This window comes from Euphorbia lathyris, chromosome 9 (genome assembly GCF_963576675.1).
Source record: "Euphorbia lathyris chromosome 9, ddEupLath1.1, whole genome shotgun sequence".
Lineage (NCBI taxonomy): Eukaryota > Viridiplantae > Streptophyta > Magnoliopsida > Malpighiales > Euphorbiaceae > Euphorbia > Euphorbia lathyris.
This window is the reverse complement of record NC_088918.1, coordinates 74,340,151-74,352,980: the sequence shown is the minus strand read 5'-3', so window position 1 is coordinate 74,352,980 and position 12,830 is coordinate 74,340,151. Positions and strand designations below refer to the sequence as shown.

Below are 12,830 nucleotides of genomic sequence, written 5' to 3'. Positions count from 1 at the left end.
TATATGTATGAAATTTTTAATTTTATGTTCAATTAAACATCATTTTATTTTATATATATATATTTATTTATTTTTTTATCCGGTTGAACCATTCCAGTTGAACCTATTGAACTTTGAACCAGTTGTCTCACCGGTTCAACGTCCGGTCCGGTTTTCAAAACATTGATAATTACTACTACCTCCGTTTCATATTACATGACTTTCTAGAGATATTTTTTTGTTTCATATTACATGACACTTTGTATGATCAGTACACGTTAAGTCATCTTTTTTTCTGCTATACGGTTTTACGAAAATTAATTAGAATAATGGACTTATTATAGAATAAATAAATATTAGAATCAATAAATAAGGGGTAACAATGTCTTTTTTACAATATCCTTAATTCATGTTTCTATACAACTCTCTAAAAAGTCATGTAATATGAAACGGAGGGAGTACCATTTAAACTCAAATAAAGGTTTTACCATATATTTATTTATCATTTTAAACAAATAAATATTAGGTAAGTTTTATCAAACAAGTTTACACAATCAGCTAGTCAAATTAGCTAATAAAAAAAAGTAATCAAGCTAATATTTTTTTAAAAAAAAAGGTAATAACTAATATAATCAACCATGTTTGGTAAAGAGTTTTTTGGAGTAAAATTAGAGGTTTGAGCCATTTAGAGGTTTTGACTGGTCAAATCTCTAACTGTGGTGTTTGGTAGATAGAAGTTTGAAGGAGCTTATTGAGTCTAAAAAACTATTTTTATTAGTGTTTTCAATTAGATTATTACTTCATCTCTTTTGGAGGACATTTTTACCCCTAATTGCTATCCTTTAATCCTAAATAAAGGCTTTACCATATTCTTATTCATGAGTTTACCAAACAAATTTATATAATTTGCTAGTCAAATCGACTAACTAAAAAGGTAATCAGCTAACAACTAAGATAATTAGTTAACATTTATTTGCCAAACAGGATCATTAAGCCCTTATTTGGGAGGAGGTTAACGGGAGTAAATGGGAGTAATGGAAGGTTAAGTATTAAGTTAACCTTGTTTGTGAGTTATTTTTTGGGAGTAAATGGAGGTTAATGGGGTTAAATCTTTACTTCCTCTAACCTCCAAACTCTAACTTCCAAATTGGGGGTTAATGGGAGTAACGTAAACTTTTTTAAAATTTCTTGTCTCTCGAGAGTAAATTTAACATTCATTTATCTCCAAATTTAAACTCCCAAACAAAGTTAAACATTTAATCTCATTTACATTCTATAAACTCCCAAACATGGTTAATTTTTAATTTTCCATTCCATCACTTCCCTTCCCTTTCCATTACCTCTTTTAACTCTGACATCCATTAACCTCTAAACTCTCAAACAAAGGCTAAGTTAAGGCTGTTTGATAAATAGGGCCAAAATATAAGAGTTAAATAATATATTATTAAAATATAAAGATTAAAAAGTATATTAAATTAAAAAGTATAATTTATCCTTAAAATAAAATAATAATACAAGAAAGACAAAAGAATGTTGGTCCATTAGTACTTAGTAGTAATTAAAGCGGAGAAAGTTTATGAACCATCGTTATCTTATCAGCACTGTTTTATTTCGAAAAGGAAATATTTTTTCATGACGTGCCTATAAATAACACAGCCAAATCCAAAATTGCCACAACAAAGCACTCCTGTCTGTCGTATTTTCAAATCTCGCAGATTTGAGAAGGCTGCAATGGCAGAATCGATGTGTCCAGCTACGAAGCAATGCTCGCAATGGGCTGAAATTTACTTCAGCTTTTGTCTTTGCAGTTTTAAAGACGGTGTTTCGTTGTCTGTAGGTTTTTTAAGTGTTATCAGTTGGGGAGTCGCTGAGATTCCTCAGATTATGACTAATTATAAGGAGAAATCAGCCCATGGACTCTCTCTTGCTTTCTTAATCACATGGATTATCGGGTGAGCTATTCGATTTATTTGTGATTTCTTACGTTTCGTTTCTTGCAAAGGTGATTAGTTTTTCAGTTTTATTTTTCCAGATTTAATGCTTGAACTGAGATTTTGCATGTTCTCTCGAATTTGTTGCGATGCAAATAAAAAAAGGAAAGCGAAACGTTATCATGCTTATTTCTGAAAGATGAGTCTATTTTGATTTGTTTGATTCGGAGTTTTCTAGCCTTGTGGCTACTGGTTAGTCACTCATCAATGAAATCTAAATTTGGAAGGTGACAGTAGTCTGTTTAACGCCGCTGCCTTTTGAGTTGCTTTTGAAAAGCATCTTCCTTCTTTATGTGTTTTTCGGGCAAAAGCAATTAGAGACTGTTACTGATTTATTTATCTTTGAAATTTTATAACTATATTGGCTTTAAAAGGTAAATCAACATTGTTTTTAACTAAAGAATTCAGAACTTTTTTCCTGTATTTTTGGTCATGTTTTCTTGTACCTGAGCATATGAACTGCACTTTTTTAGTGTTTCTTTTTTGTGCATGTTTAATAATCTAATGGAAAGCAAACATTATCATACTTATTTCTGAAAGATGAGTCTATTTTGATTTGTTTGATTCGGAGTTTTCTATCCTTGTGGCTACTGGCTAGTCACTCATCAATGAAATCTGAATTTGGAAGGTGACTGTAGTCTGTTTGACGCCGCTGCCTTTTGAGTTGCTTTTGAAAAGCATCTCCTTCTTTAAGTGTTTTTCGGGCAAAAGCAATTAGAGACTGTTACTGATTGGCTTTAAAAGGAGAATCTACGTTTCTTTTAACTAAAGATTCATAACTTTTTTCCTGTATTTTTGGTCATGTTTTATTGTACCTGAGCATATGAACTGCACTTTTTTACTGTTTCCTTTTTGTGCATGTTTAATAATCTAATGGTATTTCAGGGATCTATTTAACCTTTTTGGCTGCATCCTGGAACCAGCAACTGTGAGTGCTCCTTTTCTAGCTCAATTTATATTTTGATTTCTTTTTATTTTTTCTCCTTTTCCATGTAAAAGATACTCCATTTATCCTCATTAAGTTGTAAATTTGTGTAATTTGGTTATATTAGTTACCAATTTATTTACAACTCAAATGATCTTCATGACTTGCACGGTTTTTCCTTTTTTGCTTCCTCCCTTTCTCTCTTATTAAATCTTGTTTTTGCAAGTTACATTGTGTTTAGTCCTCTGTAGAACTTCTATTGTAAAATAATTGCTTTTCTTTTAGTTTAAATACTATTTTAAAGGAAGAACAACACCTCCGAGATAAGATTTACTAGAATGAAAATAGAAGAAAAATTGGTACTTGGTAAAGATTTGTAAATAACTCAGTTATTGTAATAGTCACCTATGCGAGGAAGAAAGGAGAGAAAATGGAAAAGCGCACTAGGGATGTACCTCTCACAAACTCTCAAACTCAACTAATATGTTGGTTAATTATAAAGACAGACAACAACTAGGCTTAACACATATGTGTGGAGACTTTGTAAATATTATTCCTTGTCACATTCAAATTAGTATTCCCTCACTTGATAATGTTAGGACTCACAAAGAATTGAAAGCAAATAACTTTGTGCAAAATAGCACCCATGTTTTATAATTTACTAGAAAAATCTAAGTTGTATCACTAACAATCAATTCTGAATTATTCCTACATTATTTGTTTTCTTGGACTTACAGATTCATGTTAATGGTGTGCTAGTTTCATAAATGGATGAAGATGAACTGTTCATGTTATGTATGAAAACGTAGGATGGTATATAATTATAGGCATCTACAAGTTAGACAGTTTGTGATAGATAATTAAAAGGTGTTCCCAGACCATGATGTAGTTACTAGCTTGGTGATCGTTAATTGACACACTAATATCCTGACTTTGACATTGATGATATCATCAAAAAAATGAACTATAATTCATGGCACTAAACTGATGCAAACATTCCTTGGCTCCTTAAATATCAAAGTATCAAGCAATATATGTTTGCTTTTTTTTTTTCCCTGTTGCTTCTTTGAATTTCCATTTCTGATCCCTGCACGAGAGTAATTATATTAGTGCCAATATAATAAACCAGTGAGATTGCTTTTCTCATTGATTGGTGTGCTCAGCTAAGCTATCAAGATGGTGAGATTAGGTTTTGTCTTCTCTTACATTTCTCCATTATCCTGGTCATGTTATGACTGACACATTTATGTTGTAATGTAACACTAATTGAATTTTTTTGCTTAATTTTGCAGCTTCCAACACAGTACTACATGGCAATTGTAAGAAAGCCTATGATACTGAACAGAAAATTCATTACTGTTTAGCATTAATTAACTGTCTTCTTAACTTGAATGATTCATTTACATGTTTCTATTCTGTTGATGATGTCATGCAGCTGTATACATTTATCACGTCAGTTCTCACTGCACAAACAGTATACTATGGTCACATCTATCCTCGAATGAAATGCAATAGATGGCACCAAGAGGTAAAAATTGATCTTGTCTTTTATAGGTATTTTGGGAGGTGAATTTCTTTTGAGTAAAATAACTGCATAATCTATTGTGCCAATAAGCTAGCCATGGCTTAGTCTATGAAAGAAAAAAAAAATATTCTTAAATTTATAAACAAGATTGTATATGCTCTGGTACTATGTTTAGGATAGTAGAACTAGAAAATGCATCAAGCATAGACTCAGATATTATTCATTTAAAAAACAGGAAATAATATATAATATAACAAAGAAAAGATCTAACCAGGTACCTCCAATTGCAGAATTTTATGTACTACAGACACTGTGACACAAGATAACCTTTCTCTTTTTCTTTCTTCTCTTCCTCACTTTTCCCACTCTCCCTGCCCGTCCTAAGTCTGCTAGATCTCTTCTATATAGTATTGGCGCATTTTCCGTCCCTGATATCCTTTCTCCATTTTCATACGGAAGAGCTTTAAACACAAACATGACATCATCCTTTCATTTTATGCTGTCCCAACATTACACATGACACATTACAAAATGCTCCCATGTGACAAAATGGCAGACAATTAAACAAAGTATCAGCAATTTCAACAATTTGCATTGTTTAAAATTTTAACGAAACTCACTTGATTTGTACCTGTTGGTGATGAATTACTGCATGCCCAAATGAGAAATATATGCTAGTAAGGTTCTATCACTCATAATGTCTGTTAAAGCCTGCAAATTGCAATGCAGGGTTCCATCCCCAACCAGACTGAAGATGCTGTGGATACCATACAAGAAAACAATGATGATGGTCTGAAGCTAGTTAAGGATGCACACCAATGGAGAAATGTATTGATAACTTCTGACAAAGCAAATACCTTGAGTTCACCTATTCCTCTTCCAGCATTTCCTTGCAACAGTTTCCCTGGAAGGGAATTGTATTATGTGTATATTTCTGTTCTTAAATTTATTGCTATGAATTCTGTTTATGACCATGAACCTTGACTTGTTACCAAGAAACATCAAGCTGATGCAGATAATTAATCAAATATTTTAAATAATGGTAACAAATTACAATTTTTCTGCCCGGAGATCTCTTTTCATCTAAGCTGCCTTTCTCAAGAGCTTAACTGTAACGGGCAAAAAACTGTAAGTGAGGACATTTTCTTAATTTATATCTAAAACTTTTGTTCTTTTGGCATTAATTTGTCAGGTCAGCAAGGTCTCTTACTAGCAGCCGTACGCCAATAGCTGGATCCTTTTTGGCACATAGAATGGCCCCTTCATCATATCCTAGTAGGAGTTGTATTGAGGAGCCCTTGCTTGATGGAGATAGTTCTACACGTTCTGCACCAAATTTGAGTCCCAAAAATTTGTTGTGTGTGGTGAGCTATATATATTGACTATGCAATATTTTCATTAAACAGCTTGTATTTACCATAATTGTATTCATTATAACTGTATATTCTAATCTGAATGTTCATTGGAATTTCTTGTCTCAGGTCTTTATAGTGGCATTTCTTGGCATATTTAACCTTCACCAATCAGTAAATAAACCTGCTCTGATATTTAAAAAGGAAAATCAAGGATATGTGCTGCGAGTAGGACGAAATATTCTACAGGTAAGGCAGGACACAAATACATAAGATATCAATGAGAAATTTCCTTGTTCCTCTATGTTCTTTTCCTCTTAGTTTTCTTTGGGTTTGTGGGAAATAGTTTTCTTTTGTTTGAAAATCATGATTTTGGGAATTGACTGCAAATTATGAATTGCTCATGTGGCTGCAGGCAAGTGGTGGAATGCATGAAAATCATATTGAAGGAAGCACTGGAGTTGGAACTTTCCTTGGTTGGGCTATGGCAGCTATTTACATGGGTGGACGACTTCCTCAAATTTGGTTGAATGTGAGGTTAATTTTCATTAAAATCTATGGGTATTTACTATCTGAAGTAACACATTTTCATTATTAAGCTGCAAATGCATTTCATATTAAGGAATTAATGTTAGGACTGGAATCACATGGCTATATGGATTAGTGAAAGAAATCTAGCAAGAATACAAATGCTTCATCTGTGTGGATAATTGATATATATCTAGGCAGGATGAGTAGTCAGGCAATGCAGTGTATTTTCAACTTGGGCAATCCCTTTTTTTTGTCTTATCCTGTGATTTTCATGTGGTTGTTGAAACTGTTTTGGAGCTTAAAGTTCAATGTGATCTAATTAATGTTACTAGTTTCCTTTGTCTTTATCTGACGACATTTAATTAATTCTCCCCATTTTGTCCGACTTTTTATTCTCTAGCCTTTTTTTTGCAGATTAAGAGAGGCAATGTTGAGGTAAGCATGTTTCACTTGGACAATTGTAGTATTCTTTAGTCACTGAAGTACTGGAGTGGGCCAGAGCCCAACTGGGGAATGGAATGGTATCAATTAACTCACACAAAATTCTTCTATGATATTCAGGGCCTTAATCCACTAATGTTCGTGTTTGCTTTGGTTGGAAACACCACATATGTAGCAAGGTGATTATGTTTATTATTATTATTATAATAATAATCAGATTTATGGCGCTTGTTTTTTTTTATTTATTTATTTCTTGTACTCAATACTAGAAATATATGGGTGCTATTTCAATTCTGTATTGTTTTGGCCCTTTTGGGTCATTTGACTCGCTCACGTCTTATATTATGTTGGCAGCATACTGCTCAGTAGCGTGGAATGGTTGAAAATCAAGCCAAATTTACCATGGTTGGTTGATGCAGGAGGTTGTGTGCTGCTTGATACTTTTGTATCCTTTGCAAATGATATTTTTCTGATTCTGTTATTCAATTAGAATGATGGAGCAACACTTAATAACAGATTTCGAGTCGTGAGAAAAGATAGTTGTGTATTTAATGCTACTTTATTTCTTTCTTGTTTGCTAAAAGGACAATGAGCACATAGAATTTGTTATCGTTTTGTATAGAACCTTAATGTCTTGTTCAGATACTTATTCAGTTCATCTACTTCCGCCATTGGATTCCCAAACTAAGGACAAGGCAGAAAACATCAGTTTTGAAGTGACAGCTTAAAAAGCAATCGAGGTACCTCTCTTACTCTAAGGTGCATGTACAAACATCTGTATTTCCATTTGCGTTTTTATAGTTTTTTGGAATCCTTTTTGGCTGTTGGGTTTCATATGTCTTTAGTGGTTGCACCGAAAGCTTTCAATGGTATTGTGTGCCATTTTCCTTTTAATGGCTGCCATTTTATTGTTGTCTTCTTAGACAAACAGAATTGCTTATTTGGTAAACTGTAAAGAAACATGTCCCTAGCATTAAGTATTCACAATATTTTTGTGAATTATATGTAAATTGTTTATGACCGAATTGAAGTTAGCTTCAATTTAATAGGGGGTGTTGTTATTTGCATGTCGGTTTTTGTTAAGGTCTAAACTACATTTACCACTTGAAAGAAGTACCTTCCATCAACTGAGTCAAAAATTTACTTTTCATTCTTATTTCAAAAAATATGCCTTATTAGTTACAGCAAGCATCCAAAACAAAGGAATCTTTGTTGCATAGTGGTTTATTTTGGGACTTCTCCCTTATACAACAACAACAAAGCCTTAGTCCCGAAATGATTCGGGGTCGGCTAACATGAACTGTCATGCGAAACCGTGAAATCAAGTAGTGGTTTATTTTGGGACTTCTCCCTTATCTGCCTTTAAATTTAATTCTTGCTTAAATTGTTGTCCTTAATTTAATCATGTATTACATTCTACTCGGAAGAAGAAAAAAGGAACTTAACAAAACAGTGGTCTTATTCTCAAATAAACTACTCAAAATGACAATTAAGCTTTCTATGCTGCGCAAATGGGACAGGGCTGTTTTCTTCATTAAAAGAAAATGTAACAGGGTTTCCTAGTTCTAGGATGAGGGATAAGCTACTTCATTTTCAAAAATATATTGGAGAACGTGTTGAAATGGGGTATAATATATCATATGTGCAAACAAATAGATATTTATGAGTATAATGTTTTTGATGAAATCTTGGCTATGAAACGGGTACTTAATGTCTTAAAGCCATAACCACTCATTTCCTCTCCTTGTTCTCTGATCTCCTCTCGGAGAGACTTTCTTAGCCACCAGACAATGATTTTGTGCCATGCTATCAGCCATGCATAACAACAGTGTTCACCTTGATTTTTCAATTCCCTACTTTTAGCAGATGTAATCCCTCAATTTCAATTTTTTAAAATTCCCTTTTGCTTATTGTTTTTGGTTCTATTGTCTTGTTTATTCTTCAGCTCTCAAGTTTTCTTTTAATGGAACTTCATGCTGCATACTTCCGTTTTACGACAATTGTTTTTTTTCCTTCAGGTTGTCTACTGTTGGTTTTTTGTGATTTTGGCCCAAGGATGGAAGAAGAGGTGAATGAGGTAATACATTTAGTCTGCAGTGGTAGTCATGGGTGTTTTAGGTTTTAAAAAAGAATTAGAAATTTAATTATGTGGAAAAACTAATTCTATTTTATAATATGTTTTTTTTGTTGGGGTAAAATATTCCCATGGCCCCTCAATTTTGGTATTATTAATCTGATGGCCCCTGAATTTCAAAACTAGATGTAAAGGTCTTTACACTTTGACATATACTAACATAAAATTCCGAATGACAACAGTGTAAATACCGGTTGACAACATGAATTACTGTTGACCAGGGGGCCATCATGTTAGTAACCTCAAAGTTGAGGGATCATGTTAACAAGGATTTTGTTGAAGTATGGCATCAGACATGGTACGGATATAAAAAAAAGATGTCCGATATTATTTGAATTAAAGTTAATAATTTCCGAAAACTGGGCAAAGATATCCATAGCGCTACTAACGTTATGGCCCATAAACTTCATTTCCTGATAAAAGTACTCGAACTTTACATTATAGTGACATGAAAGTCGAAATCAAAGAAACCTGCTTGAGAAATTAACGAAATAATAACTTGGAAAATAGGCATTTGACCATAACTTATGATGACATGGATAAAAAAAATCAGTGATATAGTCAAAATTGTCCAGGTCATTATTTGTTAATATTTTTAATGGATTTTCTTTGATTTGAATTTGAATATTAAATATAAATGTAAAATTCAAGTACTTATTTCACGAAATAAAGTTTAGAAGCCATAATATTAGTAGCATTGTAGTTTAGGGGTTATGGATGTATTCTGTCCTCCGATATTCACATGCGGGAAAGATAAGAATTACTATAACAGGTGTAGGGTTGTCTTTATGGTGATCTGATGTTTTCATATTTGCCAATCTTGTAGATACTTACTTCTCAGAGTTGAGGCGGGCGGAGTTCGGTAATTGGATTAGATTCTGCATTTTTTGGCCTTGTTGAAACAGCAGCAGCAGCTGTGAAGCTAGCTCTGATGCTTTCAATGCGTATTTTCTTCTCTTTTGAATTTCCTCCTTTCTGGATTTTGAACCTATCTCATTATGTTTTTCGGAAGAAATTTGGTTTCGCTTTCATGTTTATGATTAAGAATACTTGTATCTGAAAAAACACCAGGGTTTATATTATAGTTTAAATGACGAAACCAAATTTTAGAAGGTGCAGAAATGTTATTATCTTTTGGGTTCTATCAATTAGATTTGTAATTTATTTTGTTTATCAAGATGGATGTGGTTTCTGTTTATGTTAGCAAAGGTAAGCTCAATTACTGCAGGTGGTAACTGCTTTATTAGCAATATGCAAATGCATGTTTTGAAGAACAAAAGAATAGTAGATTTTTTTCCCCCCCGAAGGGTTATTACTTTTTTTTCCGAAGAGCCGTTGATGCACCGATTAGAAAGATTGAAGAGTGGTAAAAGGATGCAATGGTGAGTAGTAGGGAAGACCTAAGCAAACTTGGAAGAGAGTAATTGAGAATGATGAGTTTATTGGGGATTGAGAAAAATATGGTAGCAGATAGGGCGGAGTGGATGGAGAGAATTTATGTTGCTGACACGACTTGATTTCACAGTTTTGTATGACGATTCATGTTAGCAAATCCCGAATCATTTCGGAACTAAGACTTTATTGTTGTTGTTTGTTGTTTGTTAATACTTTTGTTGCCTCTTATATTTGGTTCAAAATTTCAACTGTTATTCTAAACTTTTAAAAGTTTTAAATTACTCATATTCTTGTCCAACTATATCCGATTCAAAATTTCAACTGCTATTTCTAAAGTTTTGAAAGTTTTAAATTACTCATATTTTTGTCCAACTTATTCGATAATCACATATTTCTTAATAAAAATTGTTGGATGCAAAAATTGGAAGATACACTCAGAATATGGAACATTTGAAAGGGGTTTGATATTTGATGGGAATATGGATAAAGATAAATGCTGGTACGCGTTTTTTTTTTTTACAAAACAAACCATATATTTTGCGGCATTAGCAGAATTAAGCCAAATGTTTTAATTTTTTTTTTCTTTTTGTCTTTTGTTGACTTTCAAAAGAAATAGTCTCTTAAAATAGCAAGAATAGGGAATGAGATGATTCGATAGTGAACTCATGCATTCATCCATTCTATGCCGGTAATTGGAAAATTTCAGAATTCATTAAGAAAACAAAAGGAAATTTATCTCTCCTCTCTTCTCTCTCTCTACTATTAAGATAGGAAAATGGTGAAATTGCAGCGTTCTGGAAATTGATTTCCAAAAATGTGAGACTGGAAATTAATTTCTGGAAATTCCAGTATTCTGGTAAAAAAAACATTGATTTCTACCTTTCACAGTCAAAAAATCAAAAAATATTCTCAAAGTACCTCTTGCTTTTAATAGAGTTAAGGTATTTTACTTTAATTCTACTAACGGTGCAAACCACAGAGTTTGTTTTGTAACAAAAAAAACCCACAGATACTGATATGCAAAAACGTGAAACCATAAGAATTTTATTTGAAATTAACATATAAAATAATATATATTTAACTTGTATCTAATAAATTTAAATAACGCCGTTTTGGTAACATTATAAATAGTTTGGATATAATTAATATTCTAAAAGTCTGATGTGTAAGTTGATAACAAGTAAAATAATAATTTAGATTTTTCTATTGGATAGAAATTAAATTGTTCTTGTTTAAAATTATACTAATTTTACGTTAAGAGTAAACCAAAACTTTTGTACAAATAATAACAACAAATTTATACCTTATCCCTTGTTTTGATAATAATCTTTATAAAGATAATATCTAATGTATAATAGAACATAATTAAAATACAAAGCCATCGAAATTAATTCATAATTTCCATAAATATGAAAATCTATCACTAAGCATGTGTACTCAAATAGCAGGAAAAATATTAGAGTATTTCCAAAAAAAAAATTATCCATTCTTTAAAAATAATATAAAAATCAAATTTTAGTTATTTAAAAATATTAAAATAAATATCTTCTTTAATAATACTTTTTATATATACTTTTTATTTATTTTTTATCACTAAAAATAATTATTATATATTGTTATGTTTATCAATAGTAAAAAAAGAAAGAAACTTCAATAATAAAATTATTAATAAAAAATAAAATAAAAACGGACTAAGAGAAATAATAAAAAGAGAATGGAGATTCTTTTATAGAGTGACTAAGAGTAAAAAATCATCTCACTATTCTAAGAAACTCTTACTCCAATATCTAAAAATAATATAAAAAATTGATTATCGGTAATTTGAGAAATGACTAATACATATCATCTCCAACCATACTCATTATTTTTTATTTTATCGTTAAAATTATTAAATATTGTTATATTTATCAATAGTTAGAGGAGAGGTTCATCAATAGTAAATTATTAATAAAAAATGAAATAAAAAGGGGACGGAGAGTGTAGAGAGACTTGTTAATAATAGATAGAACATGGAAGTTTTTTATTAATTTGAGAAGTAATTAAAAAGTCTGTTGAAGTTGATTTTTAACCCTCTCTACTTAAATTTCAATTGAAGAGCCCAACAAAACAGTCTATTAAAGATGCTCTTAATTATTTTAAGTAAAAAAAAAACATGTTTTCACTTTGTCAAAATGGTGGTACGTGGAAATATTTTTTGCCTTGACGAGATTGTGATTTTCATTTCATTTACGATCAGAAAATGACTAAAGTTTTTCGCTTTACTAAATATAACGCTAACGACCTTAAAATTGAAAACTTCAAAGACTATATTCTGAAAAACTTTAATTCTTTAACTTTTTAATTTTGAGGTTATGGAATTGTTGTTTGGTGAAAAAAAGTGGAAGTGAATGCTTAAAGAGAGCTCTGAAAATTATGATTTTAGAAAATAAAAAAATTTGGTTTAGTAGATGTGGTACTAAACATCTTTAATTCTTAAAAAATTTCAAACTTTAATTCTTAATTTTCATTTTAAGATCGTTAACGGTCATTTTTATAGTGTCAAACTAAAAAATTCTCA

At 31.4% G+C, this 12,830-nt stretch overlaps 1 protein-coding gene across 3 annotated transcripts; it reads left to right on the top strand.

Moving 5' to 3' along the window:
* Positions 1-1,613: 1,613 nt before the first annotated feature.
* LOC136207076 (uncharacterized) lies at positions 1,614-10,051 on the top strand. 3 transcript variants are annotated; one of them, XM_065998346.1, is made up of 14 exons: positions 1,617-1,931; positions 2,856-2,898; positions 4,188-4,214; positions 4,331-4,423; positions 5,150-5,346; positions 5,613-5,784; positions 5,902-6,021; positions 6,188-6,304; positions 6,718-6,738; positions 6,865-6,923; positions 7,099-7,189; positions 7,387-7,484; positions 8,763-8,821; positions 9,705-10,051. In XM_065998346.1, the coding sequence occupies exons 1-12, from the start codon at positions 1,711-1,713 to the stop codon at positions 7,462-7,464; spliced, it is 1,239 nt and encodes a 412-aa protein (XP_065854418.1). In that variant the 5' UTR covers positions 1,617-1,710; the 3' UTR covers positions 7,465-7,484; positions 8,763-8,821; positions 9,705-10,051. The 3 variants fall into 3 exon arrangements, with proteins under 3 accessions (XP_065854419.1, XP_065854420.1, XP_065854418.1); XM_065998347.1 differs by lacking the exons at positions 7,387-7,484; positions 8,763-8,821; positions 9,705-10,051 and having other exon boundaries at positions 1,614-1,931; positions 6,188-6,309; positions 7,099-7,192; XM_065998348.1 differs by lacking the exons at positions 6,865-6,923; positions 7,099-7,189; positions 7,387-7,484; positions 8,763-8,821; positions 9,705-10,051 and having other exon boundaries at positions 1,614-1,931; positions 6,188-6,309; positions 6,704-6,737.
* Positions 10,052-12,830: the final 2,779 nt, after the last annotated feature.

Excerpts from the sequence above, each read along its gene's own strand:
- LOC136207076 (XM_065998346.1), top strand. The coding sequence starts at position 1,711 with ATGGCAGAATCGATGTGTCCAGCTACGAAGCAATGCTCGCAATGGGCT. Across the intron at positions 5,785-5,901 it reads CCAAAAATTTGTTGTGTGTG|GTCTTTATAGTGGCATTTCT; the intron begins GTGAGCTATATA and ends TTCTTGTCTCAG. Across the intron at positions 6,022-6,187 it reads TAGGACGAAATATTCTACAG|GCAAGTGGTGGAATGCATGA; the intron begins GTAAGGCAGGAC and ends ATGTGGCTGCAG.